The 19,291-nt window shown below is 32.0% G+C and overlaps 1 protein-coding gene across 1 annotated transcript in view; it reads right to left on the reverse strand.

The window, feature by feature from the left end:
- The window catches only part of LOC124076287 (intermembrane lipid transfer protein VPS13A-like), a 152,287-nt gene that overhangs the window by 56,531 nt on the left and 76,465 nt on the right, over positions 1 to 19,291 (reverse strand). Inside the window, 12 exon segments of the mRNA XM_046420133.2 lie at positions 3,687 to 3,810; positions 3,920 to 3,965; positions 4,294 to 4,457; positions 4,540 to 4,615; positions 5,474 to 5,587; positions 6,709 to 6,790; positions 7,899 to 8,044; positions 8,857 to 8,970; positions 16,622 to 16,727; positions 17,583 to 17,652; positions 18,772 to 18,853; positions 19,123 to 19,233. Of these exon segments, the coding sequence (XP_046276089.2) occupies positions 3,687 to 3,810; positions 3,920 to 3,965; positions 4,294 to 4,457; positions 4,540 to 4,615; positions 5,474 to 5,587; positions 6,709 to 6,790; positions 7,899 to 8,044; positions 8,857 to 8,970; positions 16,622 to 16,727; positions 17,583 to 17,652; positions 18,772 to 18,853; positions 19,123 to 19,233 (1,235 nt within the window).

The raw sequence follows: 19,291 nt of genomic DNA on the forward strand, positions 1-19,291 counted from the left end.
CCTCCCTTCGTTTTACTCCCCTGTGTCTAGTCCAAAGTACCTCTATCCCACCCTGCCTTTATTGGGAATTAGCATCCACATATATTAGGGAAAACATTTGGCCTTTGGTTCTTTGGGATTGGCTTATTTCACTTAGTGTGCTATCCTCCAGCTATAATCATTTACCTACAAATGCCATAATTTCATTTTTCTTTAAGGCTGAGTAATATTCCATTATGTATATATACACCACAGTTTCTTTATCCATTCATCTGTTAAAAGGCACCTAGATTGGTTCCATAGTTTAGAGAAGCAGCCATATTGACCTAGTAATTCCACTTCTAAAACATAGGTCCACACAAATACTTGTACATGAATTTTCTTAGTGGCATTATATATATATATATATACACACACACACAATAAAATATTAGGCACAAAAAAGGAAGGAAGTTTTCCATTTTTGCTGTAACATGAATAAATCTTGAAAACAGCACAATGCTAAGTGAAAGAAGCCAGCTACAAAAAGGCCACATGTTTTATGATTTCATTTATATGAAATGTCCAGAGTAGGCAAATCCCGTTGACTTCAGATTTTTTGACTCCAGACTTGTGAAAGAATAAATTTCTGTTGTTTAAGCACCAGGTTTGTGGAAATTTGTTACAGTGGCCATAGAACACAAAAAAATAGTATATAAGGGATTTATCCACATGATTTCTTATAACTTGGATGTAAATCTGTAATTACTGCAATAAAAAAAAAGGACTATGCACAGGTTAAGTGATATTCTAAGTGCTATGGAAAAGGACAAGAGCCACAACTATATTCACAGAACTTACATTTAAGCTGTAGACATAAATAAACAAAGTAAAATATATAGTATGTTAAAAAGTGGCCAAAAGATAAAGAGACAGAAAACTACAGAAGGGAAGGGAAATATGAAATATGTGGAGTCAGGAAGGGGTCAGGAGTGGTCACAAAAAGTCTCAGTAGGAATATAATTTCTGAATAAAGAAATAAGCCCTGCTAATTACTGGGGAAAGTATATTCGAAGCAGAGGGGACTGAAAAAGTAAAGAAAGAGGAACATTATCTTCTGTTGTGTACCACATCTGATTTTCAATTTAAACTTATGACATCCTCATGTAGGATTAATGGAATGGGGGGGGGGGGGCGCAGGAATTTCTCTTTTCTCCTAAACCATAGTAAAAGCACCAACTGCCTGTTTCTTAGCTTCTGAAACATCACTTTCTCGATTATTCTCCAACCTTACTAGCTGTTCCTCTCCTCCTTTACTGGGTCCTCCTTAGTGCCCTCACTTTGCCTAAGTGCCAAGTTCTTGGGCCTCTTTCATTTCCATTCTCATTCCCTAAGTGATCCCATTCAATCTCATGTTTTAAATACTTAACTGTAGCTTGGAAATTTCTCTTCAAATTCAGACTCTTGCATGAAACAACTATTTGGGTCTCCATTTGGATGTCTAAGTGGTAATTTAAGCTTAATATATTCAAAATAAACCCTTGAACTCCTCTTTACCTAAAAGTAACGATAAACCATTGTTCTAGTGAGTTCATACAAAAAAAACCTCATAATTATCCTTGATGATTTTCCTTTCATATCTCATATCCAATTAATCAAATTAATACTACCTTCAAATTACACTCATAACATGACCTCCTCTTACGATCTCTAACACTATAATGGTTAAATCATATCATCTCTCTCTGGATTAGTGCAGAGCCCTTTTAAGTGCTCTACTGTTTCACCCCAAATCCACCTGTGGTTTATTCTTTGCCACCCACATCATTCTTCTGGGTTCAAAACCTTCCAAGGACTTCGCTTCTTTCTTAAAAACTCTAAGTCCTTACATTGGCTTGCCAAGCTCTGTGTGATGAGTCCCTACTCATTTTCCCTGATAACATCTCCCAACGTTTTTGGGCTTACTAGTCCTGCTGTCTCATATAGGCCAAGCATTCCTTCATTAGGACTTTTTACTTGCTTTTCTTTCTGCCTGGATTCTCACATGACTCTTACTTCTTTCAGGTCTCTCCTCAAATATAATCTTATGAGTTCACTGAAGTGAATTGACCCTGAATATTGTATTTATAAAACAGCAACTTTTCATCACTATCATTTTGGTTCTCCCATTTTGTCTTTTTTTTTTTTTTTTTTTTGTACTGGGGATTGAACCCAGGAGTATTTAACCACTAAGCTACAATCCAAGTCCTTTATATATATATATTTTTTTATTTTGAGATGGACCTCAGTAAGTTGTTGAGGCTGGCTTTGAACTTGTGATCCTCCTGCCTCAGCTTCCTATGTTGTTAGAATTACAGGTGTACACCACCATGCCTGGCTGGTTCTTATCCTTGATCTACTTTTTCTTCACAGTATTTTTCACCATTTAGCTTATATTTACCAGCTACTTATTTTTGTAAGCTGTATCAAGACAGAAACATTGCCAATTACATTCACTTGGTAGTTCTTTAAGTAACTGGAACAGATATGATAACTATATATTACAGAAATACAAAAAAATTTACTTGTGTATTAAATAGCTCATTAACTATGTTTATATGATCTATTTACTTACTCTTGTCTTTCTCATCTGCCAAAATTGAGAGAAATATTAAATTCTTTCATAAATATTATATATAGGAAGGCTTTATAATTTTATCAAAATTATAAAACCTGCTTTATAAAAATTGAGCAAATTTGAAGTGAATACAAGTTGAAGATTATTCTTAACTTTGTGGCTTATTATTCTTTTGATTATTAGAAATTGCCTTATTTATTCAAAAAAAGCTTTTTCTGCTTTAGAGTCTATTTCATGTAAAATTAATACATATATACTCTTCACAAATAATAAAGCAACAGAATGCTTGATGCCTATCATTCCCTTTCCAAATTCCATTTTATTATTTTATATTAATTGGGATCCAATTTTGCTTTTTTATATAGGCCAATTAGATTTATCCACTAATTTATATTTTCACCTTTGATTCTTCCTTTTGGTTTCAAAGTCTTTTTTAGCCTTTGATTTTTAAAAGTAATGTAGCAGAATACAGAAATACAGGTTTTAGCTAAATGACTGGTAAGTCTAGCAGCTCTGGGCAGATGCGTGCATAGCTGTTTTGAATTCCTTATGTTTCACTGCCATTTGAGTTTCTAATGAATGTGACTCCAGTTATAGTAAACTGAAGTTAAAGGTAAAGGAAACTTAGCCTCTTCCCCATCTTAATTCTAAATTATTATAAAAACAAAGACACACAGGAAGAGAAAGAGAGGGTATGAATTTAACAGTTTTATAACAAAATAAGATCATAAAGGAAGGATGAGGATAAAATGAGTTTGAATCAAATATAAAATGCCATTTTTTACCTCTCAAAATAGAATACAGAATATTATATTTGCTAATTTCAAAACTGACACATAGCATTACATTAATATATTTCAATTAAGGTAACTAAAAAGCTTCTACGTGCTAAACCATTCTTGGGAACGGCTTCTAGGAATGAATGACAAGTAAAGGAGAACTATATAAATTTGGAATGACATCACAACAACTTAAAAAGAATCAAAACGAATTTGGAAGTCATATATAATCTGCCATATTATAGTGTCCACAACTAAATGTGCAAAGTCAAACAACAGGTATATTTCATTTCTCATGGCTTATACATTTTACCTCAAAGAGAATTATTTACCTTTTAATTCCCTGAAATGTACTGCTAGCCATGTCTATGATGCCTCCAGTTGGTCTCGTCACTGCTCCAACTAAACCTTTCCCAACACCTTTAAAGAAACCAGCTGCTCCTTCTTTTTGAGCTCCTAGAAAGAAAAAAATAATAAAGATTCAAACAATCGGACCAAGAATAAAAAAAAAGCAATTTGTTAAAGACTTTGATATATATATAACCAAAAGAAACAATATCCTTACCTTTGATAGGTTTTGTAACAATTCCTGTAATGCCACTCACAAAACCCTGGAGGGAAAACACAATTGAAAGTTTACAATACATTTATATGATGCTCTGAAGAACTAAGTATGGCTTAAACAAAACAAACAAAAAAACAAAATACAGAATTATTCATTGATATATACCATTAAGAATTAACAAATTTCTTAAGTATTTTATTGAAACAATGTTTTTGGAGGCTACTAATATTCTATATGTCAACACTCACTACTCCTAAAATATCCAAATAATAATTTAAGCAGCGAGAGTTATAAGACTATTTTTTTTTTAATTCATAGAATGTGGATTTAAAAGGTATTTCCTAAAATGTCCACAACCCTGTGAAATTTCTTACAGAAACTAAGCCTTTTCCTCCACGAGTAATGCCTTCTCTAAGCCCAGCTGGTTGCTTATTCATTGCTTCTCTTCTCTTCTGCTGGTAGTCTTCATCCATAGTCATAGCTGCTACTCCTTTAGCCATAGCACTGGTGATTTTGGAGGCAGCCCCAGCTAATCCACCTAACAGAAGTTGTAATATTTTTAGTAAAAACAATATATCATTACTTTTCAGTACAATAAAACATAGCATTCTATTTCTTACCGACAGCTCCACCAACTAGTGCTCTAAGTCCTAGTGCCATTCCTTCCACAAACTCTTCAGGACCCTGGATAGCCCCCTGAAGTGACAAAAGAATTAAAGGAAAAAAAAAAGGTTATATTTACTTTTAAAAGTGAGCTTATTGATATAAATGAGGAAAGTGGTAGTGAGGAAAAGAATAAAGAAGTGCTGCCAGCAAAAATGTAACACTGAAAGAATTTTCAGGGAAAATTTCATGACATTTAACATGTAAAGAATATATTGTTGGAAGCTGTTCCAAACTTAGAAAGAAGTTTGACAATTCACCAAAATTTGGAAAAGATGCTCGCTGTGTTTTGTAAATTATATGATGAAAACAAAGCAAGACACTTCAAACTACTCTTAAGTTTTTTAGAAAAGAAATAAAACATTAAAATTCTTAATGTTTCTAATGTTTTTATTATATGAAATATATATTAGTTTTACTTCACTTTTTGTTACCCTATAGGGTATACATCTTATAAGTGAAAGCAGGAAAGTTCTGAATGTTTTGACAAAGTCTTCAGGGATCTAAACAATCATAATTTTTCCCACTGGTTATTAAGACTACTTTGCAAGATGTTAGCTTGTATGGTTATTTTTACAGTTCTACAGTTCTATGCAAAGCAAGATTTGTCAAACATGGTGACCTTCCTTCTGTTACACTTTGAATTGTATCAATCTTTTATATTTCAAAAAACCACTTAAAATCCAGTATATCTAATAAAATCAGAAGTTTGAGTAAAAAAGTAGAAACTTTCTTCCAACCTCCTCAAACCTTAAGAATGTTTGCTGCAAATTATCATTTTGTGTGTCTCCACAAATCTATTTACTCCGACAGCTCAAGTTAGCAAAAGAAATGCATTATCTATTCAAAAGTAACTTGATATGTTCCACAATATAAGCGCAAATGTTTTACCTGGTAAGGTTCGTAAAAAAATGCTTCCACACCTTCTGAAAATTCTCTAATTAAGCCAAAAGGATTTCCCAAAACATCAAGTCCAAGAATTAGTACATACATCTGCTTAATGGCCTAAAAATGAAATATGAACATTAATCAATTCAGATCATTAGACCTAATTCTCTTAAAAATTACTTAATATACATATTCAGTTTACTGAAGATAACATCTTCACTACCAATTTCAACTCTTACTTTATATCACCCATTCATCATTATTCTGTTTTTAAAAAGCAATTCAGTATTATACTAATGAGATAATATATTTACATAAAGCTCTAGAATATTTAAAATACTTTCACTTGTATCATTATTTATATCAGTTGTTATTACCAGCACCATTTTATAGATTGAGTCAAATGATGCCCAGGGTCACAAAGTAAGTATATGGCAAAAGTGGGATCCAAAACCCAAATAAATCTGGAGTCATGCCTAGTGATCTTTTCACTATACCATAGGTAATTCAGATGCTAAGTTATATCAAAAAATATAGAAATCTTTCCAGAGGTGGAAAAAACTATTAAAATAACATCTATCTAACTTAACAATTTTACATTAAAAACACCTTGTATTCACCAGTTACTAATAAATATAATGAATTACATAGCTGATATTTCATTTAATGAAGAAAAATTTATGTCATTTGCAGGAAAATGGGTAGAAATGGAGAGAGCATCATGTTAAGTGAAATAAGTCAGACTCAGAAAGTAAAGAGTCATGTTTTCTCTCATATGTTGTAGCTAGAGAGAAAGAAAAGGGAGAAAGAAAGAAAAGAATCTCATGGAAATAGAAGGTAGAGTAAGAAGAAGAAGATCACAGGGTAGGGAAAGGAGAGGTACTGGTCAGTGAAATTAACTCAGTTATGTGCATATATGTATATGCTACAATGAAACCCAATATACTATAAAATTATTATGCTTAATAAAACATTTTTTTAATAAAAATTTTTACTTCTAAACTACACTGATACAGAAAAGAATTTCTGACAGTGGCTGAAAAATACAAGGACCAAAAAAACCAAATGGGGGTTAGTTCATATTTCTTACTATAATTCTGGAAGGAAAAAAATTTTTGAAAGTTTGAAAATGGCCATTTACTTTCTTGACAAATTTATGGTATACATCAATGAACAGATACAGAAGGTTTTACTAGAGTATATCATTCTGTCCCTTTGTAAAATGATCTCAGACAAACCTGTTTTGAATAGTGTTTTATTACTTCAGACTGTAGTTCAGATGTTGTATGGAACTGATAGTTGAGTTCGAAAAAAGCAAGCCTGAAAAAAATACAAATATACGTAGACACACACACATATACATACGTGCATATGCATGGAAAGAGAATATTTTAAATATTGATACGGTTTTATTTTCTTTAGAATTTTTACCCAAATCTTTCCTAATATATTTTCCCATGTACATCTCTGCATTTCATAGTCAAAGAAAGTTTTAAGAAACTGATGAAATCTATAGATCTTACACTCTGGAAGTCACCAGAAGGCAAATTTTCCTATAATTTAGGGGATTCAAAGACCTTCTGGATCCCATTCATGGACCACTAAAACTGTTTCCTAGTTCTGTCCTATCATGGCACTCCCAGAAAATGACCAACATGTTGGGGTAAATGGCTGCTTAAGGATGGCTGGAGTTCAACTGCTGCTGGTCTTTCTTAATGGGCTGACAGGTGAGGAATCAAAATCAGTCTACTTATAATACATTCACAAAATATGACTAATCCACTAATTGTAAAGCTCTATGCTTCTTAGTGTTGAATATGAGAGCAAAAAGATTAGATATTTCATCCTATTCTGCTGCCATTAAATGTACATTCTTTATTTAACTGTTACCTAGGTTCAGAGTTACCTCTTATTACACTTATTTTCAATACTGACCTTATTCACCAGTTACACATGCTACCTGCAAAGTTCATTCTTTTTTTCTAAAAATAGAGTTTTTGAGTCTTTGGTCAGATGACTTAATAAAGAGCTTACATTCAAATATAAATTCTTGACCACCTGTTTAAATTGATCCCTTTATTTTCCCTATTATTGCATTCATTCTGTCCTAATTGAGACTTCAAGCACAATATCTCCGGGCAACCATGTCTTCTTAGAAATATTTCCCAGGCCAGACATTTTAAAGTATATAAAATTGCATGGCTTACGTCAATTTTTCTTAAGAAAATTATTTAATAATTATTCTTTGATTTAGTAGTTAGGAGCAGATAAAATGCTTGATGTTAGTTTGACTGCATTCTACTTAAACACAAAACCACCTTTCCCCCATTATCTACTACATACTATACATACTTTCTCATTTACAAAAATTTTTAGGTAAATAAAAAGGAATTATTCATCAGTATACAAATCTGAATATTGAACATACTTAAAAACTACATCTTGTACGTCTGTAAGGGTGGCACCAATACTCTTTAGCAAAAGATTTAAAGAATGAACTGGGATCAGTCCTCCATGATGCTCTGAATCTTTAGCTTCTTCTCTACCCGAACTCAGTGAAACACTTAAATGCAGCTAGAGACAAAGAAATACATATTTAAAAGTACTTTCTTCATACTGACAATTTTAATTTTTAAAAATCAGCTTAATTTTAAGTTTACTACACCATAAATAACATTTTAAAGTTACCTGGATTATGCCAAAATTAAGTAGAAATTTTAAAGAAACTTAAAATCCAACACAGCTCTATTTAAATTCAACAATTTAAAATTATATGATATTTACTTTAATCCTATTCTTTTGACAAACTTAGGAAAATATTTATTTTTAATATTTGTTAATAACATTAATAATCTAGAAGCTAAAGCTGTTGAGAATAACTCAAATATATCTAAATGTGTACATTTCAACTATAAGAATTGTGTTAGTATGATGAAACCAGTTAAAAAGTACAATTGTATTGTACTGCATATATGTGCATATATATGTGAAATGATTTTAAAGTATTCTGTAACTCAAAGCAATTTTTTGTTAAAATCTAACTTAGATTTACTTTAATTCATTGTCCAATTTTAAAATCAAGTATACTTTGTAAAATAATTCAAAACTAATACACAATATATGAAAATTTAAAATTGTCAGCTAATAGCTTAACAGAAAATTAAAGTAAAACAATGTTAGGTCAAAATACAAATACATGCTGTAGGGTGATTCCACTATTATTTCCACATAACTTTTTTGTTACTTATTTATATCTGTAATTACCATAATAGAGAATTTCTATACTATTAAATAATATAATTTAAATGCTATATCACTCCTAAAGAGATCAAATCTATTTGTTATTACCTAGATTATCAAGGAAAATAAAAATAGTTTTTCCCTACCTTGATAGGAGATATATGAAAATATTCATAGAGACTGACTTGTGATTGATCTACCAATGAAACTGTCTCATATTCTTCTTCAAAAGCTTCTTTATCTTTATGAAATAGTTCAAGCTAAAAAAGGAACATAAAGTATTTTAAAACTGAAAAAATCTGCCTGTAGGAGATTTAAACTAATAGCTCACATATCTAAGAAAGCTCCTCTATAATACCTACTCAAGAGTATTCATGATTAGAGGTTACTGCCTCAGAAGAGAAACTAAAATTTATATAGTTAGAAAAGTTCTGTCTGATCACAAACTGGTAAGCATATCTTTTGTTTTCATTCATTAAATCATTAGAAGACACGAAGATTTTCTTCAAGTGACTACAGATCTTCTTTCAAAAGGCCACTAATCCATTCCATCAACCTACTCTGGGGCATATTTGTTTCTTTAAACACAATCATAATGATTACACTTATAGAATGTTGGTACCTGCTTTACTGCAATCTACAGAGGCCAGTTAATATAATTTTGAAAAGAAGGAACTGATCAATTTACAATAGCTAAACTATGGAAGCAACCTCGATGCCCTTTAACAGATGAATGGATAAAGAAAATGTAGTACATATACACAATGGACTATTACTCAGCCTTAAAGAATAACAAAATTATGGCATACGCAGGTTAATGGATGGAGCTGGAGAATATTATGCTAAGTAAAATAAGCCAAACCCCCAAAACCAAAGGCTGAATGTTTTCTCTGAGAAACGAATGCTAATCCATAAAGGGGGAGGGAGTGGGAGAGAATAAAAGAACTTTGGATTGTTCAGGGGGAATGAGAGAAGGGGAAGGGGGGTGGGATGTATGACTATACTACAGGTGTGACTCTGCACCACGTTCAGCCACAGGAAGGGGAAGTTGTGCTCCATTTGTACACAATGTGCCAAAATGCATTCTACTGTCATGCATAACTAATTAGAACAAATTAAAAAATAAAATGAAAAAAGAAACTCATGAACTCATGCTTAAGTTCACATAATAAACCTATTGCTAAAGCATCAAAGTAGAACCAGGATAAATCGAGCAAAAAAATCCAACTACTATTTTAAAGAAAACATATAAAAAGAGTGATTTACTAAATGATACTGCAAAAACAGAAATGGATAAATCCAAAATGTGAAGAATTTTAGAGCATGAATGGATGAGTTTCTTCAACAATAAGTGGTTTCAAAAAGATGCAATGCATTAAACATATTTAAATATATTAATCAAAGCAGCCTGTGGACCAATTTTGGATCATGATATATATGATCAAATGTAAAAAGAGTGTTTTGCGACAGTGAGTAAAATTTAATCATGGCATGTCAATTAGATAATATTACGGAATAATTTCTAAAGTTTTTACTATAACAATAGTTACGCAAAAAAGGAGAAGGAGTGAAAATAATTTTGCATGAAGTGATTATATTTTCATTTTTTTTAAAGTTCATCTATTATTTTAATAGGTTTCTTTTTTTTCAGTGAGTAAATGTTTTTTTTAAAATTTTTTATTGTTGGTTGTTCAAAACATTACATAGTTCTTGATATATCATATTTCACACTTTGATTCAAGTGGGTTATGAACTCCCATTTTTACCCCATATACAGATTGCAGAATCACATCAGTTACACATCCATTGAATATTTTCATTTTTGATAATCACCAATACTTCTCTTCCAAACCCAAAGACATAAGTTACTTCTATGTGTTGAGAAGTAGCCCAGGAACTTGAAGATAAATTTGTAGAAATTATGCAATAAAAAAAGGGGTGAAGAAAAATGAACAGTGTCTCAGGGAAATATGGAATACCACTTATATAAATCAGAAATTGCTTTGATGAGATGTATATTTTAAGTTGTGGAGCAATCACTTAAAAAAACTCAAAGTTATGATAAGCACATTACTAAAGAAATTTAAACACTTCATAAGAAAATGTTCTTTTAATACAAAGAGCAGTAAGAAGGCAGAAAGGAACAAAAATGATGAGATACATAGAAAGCAAAAAAATAAAATGTAGGCTAAATCCAATTATATTAGTAACAAAATGTGAATGAATTAAACAATTCAATCGACAAGCAGAAATTATCAGAATGGATGTAAAAATAAGTAAGACTGAGTCAGGCACAGTGGCACACGCCTGTAATCCCAGCCACTCTGACCTTAAAAAAAATGGATTATAAAAAATGACTACCGTATTGTCATGAGCAACTAATTAAAAAAAATGCTGTCAATAATTTTATACCAATACATTAGAAAACTTAGATAAAAGAGACAAAATTCTTAGAAGTATGCAAACTGGTGGAAGTGACCCCAAAAGAAATATACCATCTAAATAGATCTACAATAAATGAAGGATTATAAATTTTAATTCAAAAAAGTACACAAAAAGGAAATGTGGGCTCAGATGGATTCATTGCTGAATTGTACTAAACATTTTAAAAACTACTAATTTTTCACAAACTTCCCCCACCCCCGCAAAAAAACAGAGGAGGAACAATTCTCAATTTATGAAGTCATTACTACTCTTGACACCAAAACCAAACAAAGATATCATAAGAAACCACAGATGAATATCTCTTATGAATGTGAATATAAAATCCTCAACGAAATATTAATAAACTTAATCTAGCTATTTACATATGTATTATAAGAATAATGACATGTAAATGTAGGTATTACACAGACAGTCAATGTCTAGAAAAAACTCAGTCAACATCATACTTAAGGGTAAAAGACTGAAACCTTTCCCACTAATATTAGAAATAACAAAAGGATTGCTGCTCTCACTTCAGCAATTCACTAGTTAGTACTAGGGCAATTAGGGAAGAAAAAGTAATCAAAAAAACTTCTCATATCAGAAAGGAAGTAGTTGATCTACCTCTCTTCTTAGATGATATAACCTCATATTAAAAAAATAGGATAAAAACAATCATAGCTAACAAAATAATTCAGTTACATTGTAGAAAATAATACATGTGAAAATCAATTTTATTTCAATGAAATAAAATATACCAATGAAAAAATGGAATTAGGAAAACAAACAATTTCATGCATAATACTGAAGAAAGAATATAATGCTGACGAATAAATTTAATAAAAGTAGCTGGGTGTGGTGTGAAAAGCCTGTGATCCCAATTACTTGGAAAGCTGAGGCAGGAGGACTGCATTCCAGGGCAGACTCAGCAACTTAGTAAGACCTCAGCAATTTAGCAAGACCCTATCTCAAAATCAAAAAATAAAAAGGGTTGGGTTGTGTACCTTAGTGATAGAGTGTGCCTGGGTTCAATCCCCAGGTCCCTTTACCTGCCAAAGTTTAACAAGTACAAAACCTATACTCTAAAAACTGTAAAACATTGTTAAAAGAAATGAAAGATCTATAAAATGGAAAACCATCTCATGTTAAAGCAGCAGAAGTCTTAAAACTATTAATTCTGTCTTAATCTATAGATTCAATGCAATACCTATCAGAAACCCATCTGAATTTTTTTGAAGGACTTGGGGAGCTAAAAATTTATATGGAATTCCAAGATTCAGTATAGCCAAAACAATCTTGGAAAAGAAGAAAAAGTAGAAACACCCATTTCTTAGTTTCAAAACTAATTACAAAGCAATGATAAGATAGTATTGTCTGGTAACAAGGACAAACAGAACAATGGAATAAAAATATGTACCTGTGGTCAACTGGTTTTTGACAAAAGTGCTAAGATTATTCAACAGAGGAATAAGTATCTTTTCAAGAAATCACACTAAGTCAATTGGATAGTCATATGCAAAAGAATAGCTTAGACCCTTATATCATATGCAAAACTGAACTCAAAATGGATCAAAGACCAAATTTTGAGATGTAAAAATCTAAAAGTTTTAAAACATAATGCTGAATATTTATGACCTGAGATTTGGCAAAGGATTCTTAGAAATGACACCAAAAGCATGAACAATAAAATAAAGAATATGTGGTTGGGGTTGTAGCTCAGTGGTGGAGCGCTCGCCTAGCATGGTAAGGCACTGGGTTCGATCCTTAGCACCACATAAAAATAAATAAAAAATAAAATAAATAAAACATGAGAAAATATTTAAGAAACCTATCTCTGATAAGAGATTAGTATCCAGAATATATGAAGAACTTTTTATAATTCCTTAATAATAAGAAAAAAAACCCCAAATATTAGGCAAAGGCATCTGAATGGACATTTCTCCATGAAATATACAAATTATTAATTAGCAAATGTAAAGATTTTCAACATTATTAATCATAGGTAATTTCAAATCAAAACCTCAATAAGAAACTATTATACACCCCACTAGAATAGCTACAATAAAAAAAACACAGAGAATAATAAGTGTTGGAGAGAGTATGGAGAAAACAGAACCCTCATATACTCTGGTAAAAATGACAAATGGTGGAGTCACTATAGGAAACTGGTAGTTCTCAAATAATTGAACATAGATATCATGTGACCTGGCAATTTCACTTCTAGGTATACATTTAATCCAGAGAAATAAAAACATATGTCTATATAAAACCTTATAAACAAATATTCGTAATACTATCTGTAAAAGACAAAATGTGCTAACAACCCAAATTTCCATTACCTGATAATGGAAATATGGCATATTCATGTAATGGAATATTATTTGACCATAAAAGGAATAAAATACTAACACATGCTACAACATAGATGAACTTAGAAACATTGTGCTAAGTGAAAGAAACACTTCACCAAAGACAATATATTATATGATTTCACAGATATAAAATGTTCAGAATAGAAAACCTTTCTGAAGAGGCAAAAAGTAGAATAGCAGTTACACAGAACTAAGGCATTTCTTCTGGGTGTGATAAAAATGTTCTGGAATTAGTGGTGATGTCATACAACTTTGTGAATAAATTTAAAACCCCCAAGTTTTATATTTTTAAAGGGCAAATTGCATAGTATGTGAAATATATCTCAATAAGCTGTTTTAAGGGGAAAAATGTATCTGCCATGAAGTTTGTCTTTATTTTAAGAAGTCTTTCTATGTGGGAAGGTAATTAAAGAGCCTATATTTCATCTAGCTTATCACTGTGATATTAAAGTCTTTCAAATAGTCACCAAGAAAATGAAACCTTTCAATTTGACTTATCCCTTTTTTCATCAAATATCCTGGTTGTACCCCAAATTTCTAAATTATCAATCCAAACAAAAACAAAGCAAAATTAACCCACAAAAATAAAAGGAAAAAAGTGATGTGACTGACTATGACTGATTATCTTCTTTCCTCTACCATTTAGACTAAAACTTTTCCTTACAAAAGGCTACTTTGTCTTGCTAACATCTAAAAATATGATTTTTCCCAATATACCCACCACAATTAAATAAGGATTTAAATTAAATTTTATTTATTTATTTATTTATTTATTTTTTTAATTTTTTATTGTTGGTTGTTCAAAACATTACATAGTTCTTGACATATCATATTTCACACTTTGATTCAAGTGGGTTATGAACTCCCATTTTTAGCCCATATACAGATTGCAGAATCACATCAGTTACACATCCATTGATTTACATATTGCCATACTAGTGTCTGTTGTGTTCTGCTGCCTTTCCTATCCTCTACTATCCCCACTCCCCTCCCCTCTTCTCTCTCTCTACCCCCCTACTGTCATTCATTTCTCCCCCTTGTATTATTTTTCCCTTTCCCCTCACTTCCTCTTGTATGTATTTTTGTATAACCCTGAGGGTCTCCATCCATTTCCATGCAATTTCCCTTCTCTCTCCCTTTCCCTCCCACCTCTCATCCCTGTTTAATGTTAATCTTCTTCTCATGCTCTTCGTCCCTACTCTGTTCTTAGTTACTCTCCTTATATCAAAGAAGACATTTGGCATTTGTTTTTTAGGGATTGGCTAGCTTCACTTAGCATAATCTGCTCTAATGCCATCCATTTCCCTGCAAATTCTATGATTTTGTCATTTTTTAATGCAGAGTAATACTCCATTGTGTATAAATGCCACATTTTCTTTATCCATTCATCTATTGAAGGGCATCTAGGTTGGTTCCACAGTCTTGCTATTGTGAATTGAGCTGCTATGAACATCGATGTAGCAGTGTCCCTGTAGCATGCTCTTTTTAGGTCTTTAGGGAATAGACCGAGAAGGGGAATAGCTGGGTCAAATGGTGACTCCATTCCCAGCTTTCCAAGAAATCTCCATACTGCTTTCCAAATTGGCCGCACCAATTTGCAGTCCCACCAGCAATGTACAAGTGTACCCTTTTCCCCACATCCTCGCCAGCACTTGTTGTTGTTTGACTTCATAATGGCTGCCAATCTTACTGGAGTGAGATGGTATCTTAGGGTGGTTTTGATTTGCATTTCTCTGACTGCTAGAGATGGTGAGCATTTTTTCATGTACTTGTTGATTGACTGTATGTCCTCCTCTGAGAAGTGTCTGTTCAGGTCCCTGGCCCATTTGTTGATTGGGTTGTTTGTTATCTTATTGTCTAATTTTTTGAGTTCTTTGTATACTCTGGATATTAGGGCTCTATCTGAAGTGAGAGGAGTAAAGATTTGTTCCCAGGATGTAGGCTCCCTATTTACCTCTCTTATTGTTTCTTTTGCTGAGAAAAAACTTTTTAGTTTGAGTAAGTCCCATTTGTTGATTCTAGTTATTAACTTTTGTGCTATGGGTGTCCTATTGAGGAATTTGGAGCCCGACCCCACCGTATGTAGATCGTAGCCAACTTTTTCTTCTATCATACGGCGTGTCTCTGATTTGATATCAAGCTCCTTGATCCATTTTGAATTAACTTTTGTGCATGGCGAGAGAAAGGGATTCAGTTTCATTTTGTTGCATATGCATTTCCAGTTTTCCCAGCACCATTTGTTGAAGATGGTATCCTTCCTCCATTGCATGCTTTTAGCCCCTTTATCAAATATAAGATAGTTGTAGTTTTGCGGATTGGTTTCTGTGTCCTCTATTCTGTACCATTGGTCCACCCGCCTGTTTTGGTACCAGTACCATGCTGTTTTTGTTACTATTGCTCTGGAGTATAGTTTGAAGTCTGGTATCGCTATACCACCTGATTCACACTTCCTGCTTAGCATTGTTTTTGCTATTCTGGGTCTTTTATTTTTCCATATGAATTTCATGATTGCTTTCTCTATTTCTACAAGAAATGCCGTTGGGATTTTGATTGGCATTGCATTAAACCTATAGAGAACTTTTGGTAATATCGCCATTTTGATGATGTTAGTTCTGCCTATCCATGAACAGGGTATATTTTTCCATCTTCTAAGATCTTCTTCTATTTCTCTCTTTAGGGTTCTGTAGTTTTCATTGTATAGGTCTTTCACCTTTATACCCACCACAATTAAATAAGGATTTAAATTAAATTTTATTTATTTATTCATTCATTCATTCATTCATTCATTCATTCATTCTTTTTGGTACCAGAGACTGAACTCAAGGGTGCTTAACCTTTGAGCCACATCCCCAGACCTTTTTATGTTTTATTTAGAGACAGGGTTTTGCTAATTGCTTAGAGCCTTGCTAAACTGCTGAGGCTGGCTTCAAACTTTTGAACTTTCTGTCTTAGCCTCCTGAGCCACTAGGATTACAGGCATGCACAACCATACCTGGCTTAAAATTATATTTTAAAGAAGAACACAAAAGCCATTTTAATATCTGTAAGAATTTATATTTTTTAATCCCCCTCTTTCCTTAGCCCATCCCATAAATTCTATTATTTTAAGTCTTACCTCTGTTTTTCCAGTCACCTCAGCTTCTGTCATGAGGTCTGCTAGAGCATATACGAAACCAAGATCTAACCTGAGATCCATTTCTTGAATCAACACTTTGAAATACCTAAATTATAAAGCAGAAAACATTTCATAAAATCAATTAATTGCACTGAGGAAAAAAAGTATCAGGTAAATATTAGAACTTTGAAATTTAGGACTTCTTAAATGAGTGAATAAAAAATAAATCAAAGCAATACTGTTTATAACAGCAACAAACTCAAAATATAAAAATGGCTATAGAGAGGAAATGGATAAGTAAACTCAAATTTTTAAAAATTATAAAAAATTAAAAAGAGGGGTGGGCTGTGGTTCAGTGGTAGAGCACTTGCCTCGCACATGTGAGGCACTGGGTTTGATCCTCCGCATCACATAAAAATAAATAAATAAATATATTGTGTCCTGTACAGCTAAAAATATATATTTTTTAAAAAAGCATAAATAATAGGTACACATATACAATAAACTACATTTTAAAAAGCAAGGGAATAAAGAGAGTTTGTCTTAGAGATAATTGGGAGAAACAGAGTAGTACCATATAGACTTAAATTTTTGCCTATGTCCCATTTTTTGAATGAGTAGTGAGTGAAATATGAATATTATTTTGTTCTTGTTTCTAAAACAATCTACAGTCATTTTAGACAACTTAGGAAAAAGAAAAAAACAAATACACAAAAAAGTAAATAATAAAATACCCAGATCTAGAAACAATTATTGTTAAAATCTGAAGTATTTCATCCAGAGCCTTTTGAATTTCCAGGATTATAATATAATTAAGATATTTTTCTTTGATCCTTATTATCTAATATTTTACATTTAAATCTTTGACTTATCTGAAATTTATTTTTATAGAGTGCAGATAATTCATATTCTTCAACCAAAATATTAAATGAACATGTAAGAAATATATGACGACACTTACTTAATACGTGATATCTGCGAATGTCCTGCAGATCTCATGACAATACTGACATCTGTGAAGGGTTTTGGTGCTGTCAAGGTTATAAACATGATTACTCTCTTGATCCTTCAAGGCAAACATAAGCATTTTCTTCCAATTTAATATAATTATAATGGAAAATTAAATCATTTACTAAATCATGAGTATCAATTAAAATTACTGATATTTGCAAATTTCCTTATGGTATTAATTTCAGACTCTAGGACTGTGATTTTAATTATCTAAAGTTACTCTAAAAATAATTAATTCTAAAAATTAGTATTTTAAACTGGAAGTATGCATTAGAATCATCACAAAAACTATGAAAATAGATTCTGAAGACTTGCCCAAGGTCTCTCAGTGGAGGGGCATGTATAGTAGTTAAAAGTTTTCAAAGGGGCAGGTGTTGTGGCTCAGTAATAGAGCACTTGCCTGGCATATGTGAGGCACTGGGTTCAATCCTCAGCATCACATAAAAATGAAAATATTAAATAAAATAAAAATATTGAGGCTGGGATTGTGGCTCAGCGGTAGTGCACTTGCCTGGCATGTGTGAGGCACTGGGTTCAATTCTCAGCACCGCATATAAATAAATAAATAAAGGTCTATGAACAACTAAAAAAAAAAAAAGGTATTGTGTCATTTACAACTAAAAGAAAAAAGCTTTCAGGTTTTTTTTTTTTTTTTTTTTTGGAGCCTGTGGTTTGGAATGGGAAACCTAGAACAGAGGCGAGTGAAGTAGGGTGGAAAGGAGCAAAGAGAAAGTGGGGGAACAAGGATAGGTAAGAAAGGTAAAGGAGAAGAAAAAGTGGAAGAAAAGGTGTCAGTTATTCTCATCACAAAAGTTTCCTATTAGAAAACACTCTGAATTTGAATTTACTCATTATTTATTCAAATGATCTAATAGTTTTTAAATCACAGATTTATAGATTAGTAATCTGATGTGCAAATTAATATTTTTAAAATTTTAAATATACATTTACAATTAATCTTTTATTTTTAGCATTAACTTGAGTTTCAATGAAGTCAGCTGAATACTCTCTGAGGTTCCTTTTTAAGCAGTATAATTTTTCAGTGATCCTACAGTAGGTTTTATTTCATATTTTTACAGTAAAATGAACCTAATAGCTAGAACAACTGTTTTTATGGTAATCTAAAAGTAAAAACAAACCTGAGTCCATTGTGACAGACTTTGGAGGTTTAATAGGATAAAACACGAATGGAAAAATAGCACCAGGAATCTGGTTTTGAATCTAAGAAAACAAAAAAGAGGTCAATGCATAGTATATAAATAATACAACCTGACTAGAACAGTAGGCTTTAAGAAATAGAGGGAATCAAAAAGTCAGTCAAATATTGAAATTGAAGTAGGAAGTGAAGATTCAATTTTCTCCAGCTTCTCGGTGTGTTTTATACTGACTCCATCTTGCCTTTTTCTTTGGGTTTTGTAAAAGACAATATAGACCAGGGGAATAAATAGGGTTTTGAATTATGTTTTGCTGGTATTTTCAGTAAGACTTACCTGTATTCTGTAAATCTGAATTCTAAATGATGCTGGAAGATAGTTTCTTCGAATAGCTTGTACATGTGGTTGCAAAATTTTCATGTTAATCCCACTAGGTGTGAAGCGAACCTGAAAAATAACCAATCCCCCCACAAAAAGAAAACCAACATGAAATGTCTCTTTTCCA

This window comes from Marmota monax, unplaced genomic scaffold, assembly GCF_021218885.2.
Source record: "Marmota monax isolate L192 unplaced genomic scaffold, Marmota_monax_Labrador192_F-V1.1 WCK01_AAM20220418_F8-fsc00683, whole genome shotgun sequence".
Lineage (NCBI taxonomy): Eukaryota > Metazoa > Chordata > Mammalia > Rodentia > Sciuridae > Marmota > Marmota monax.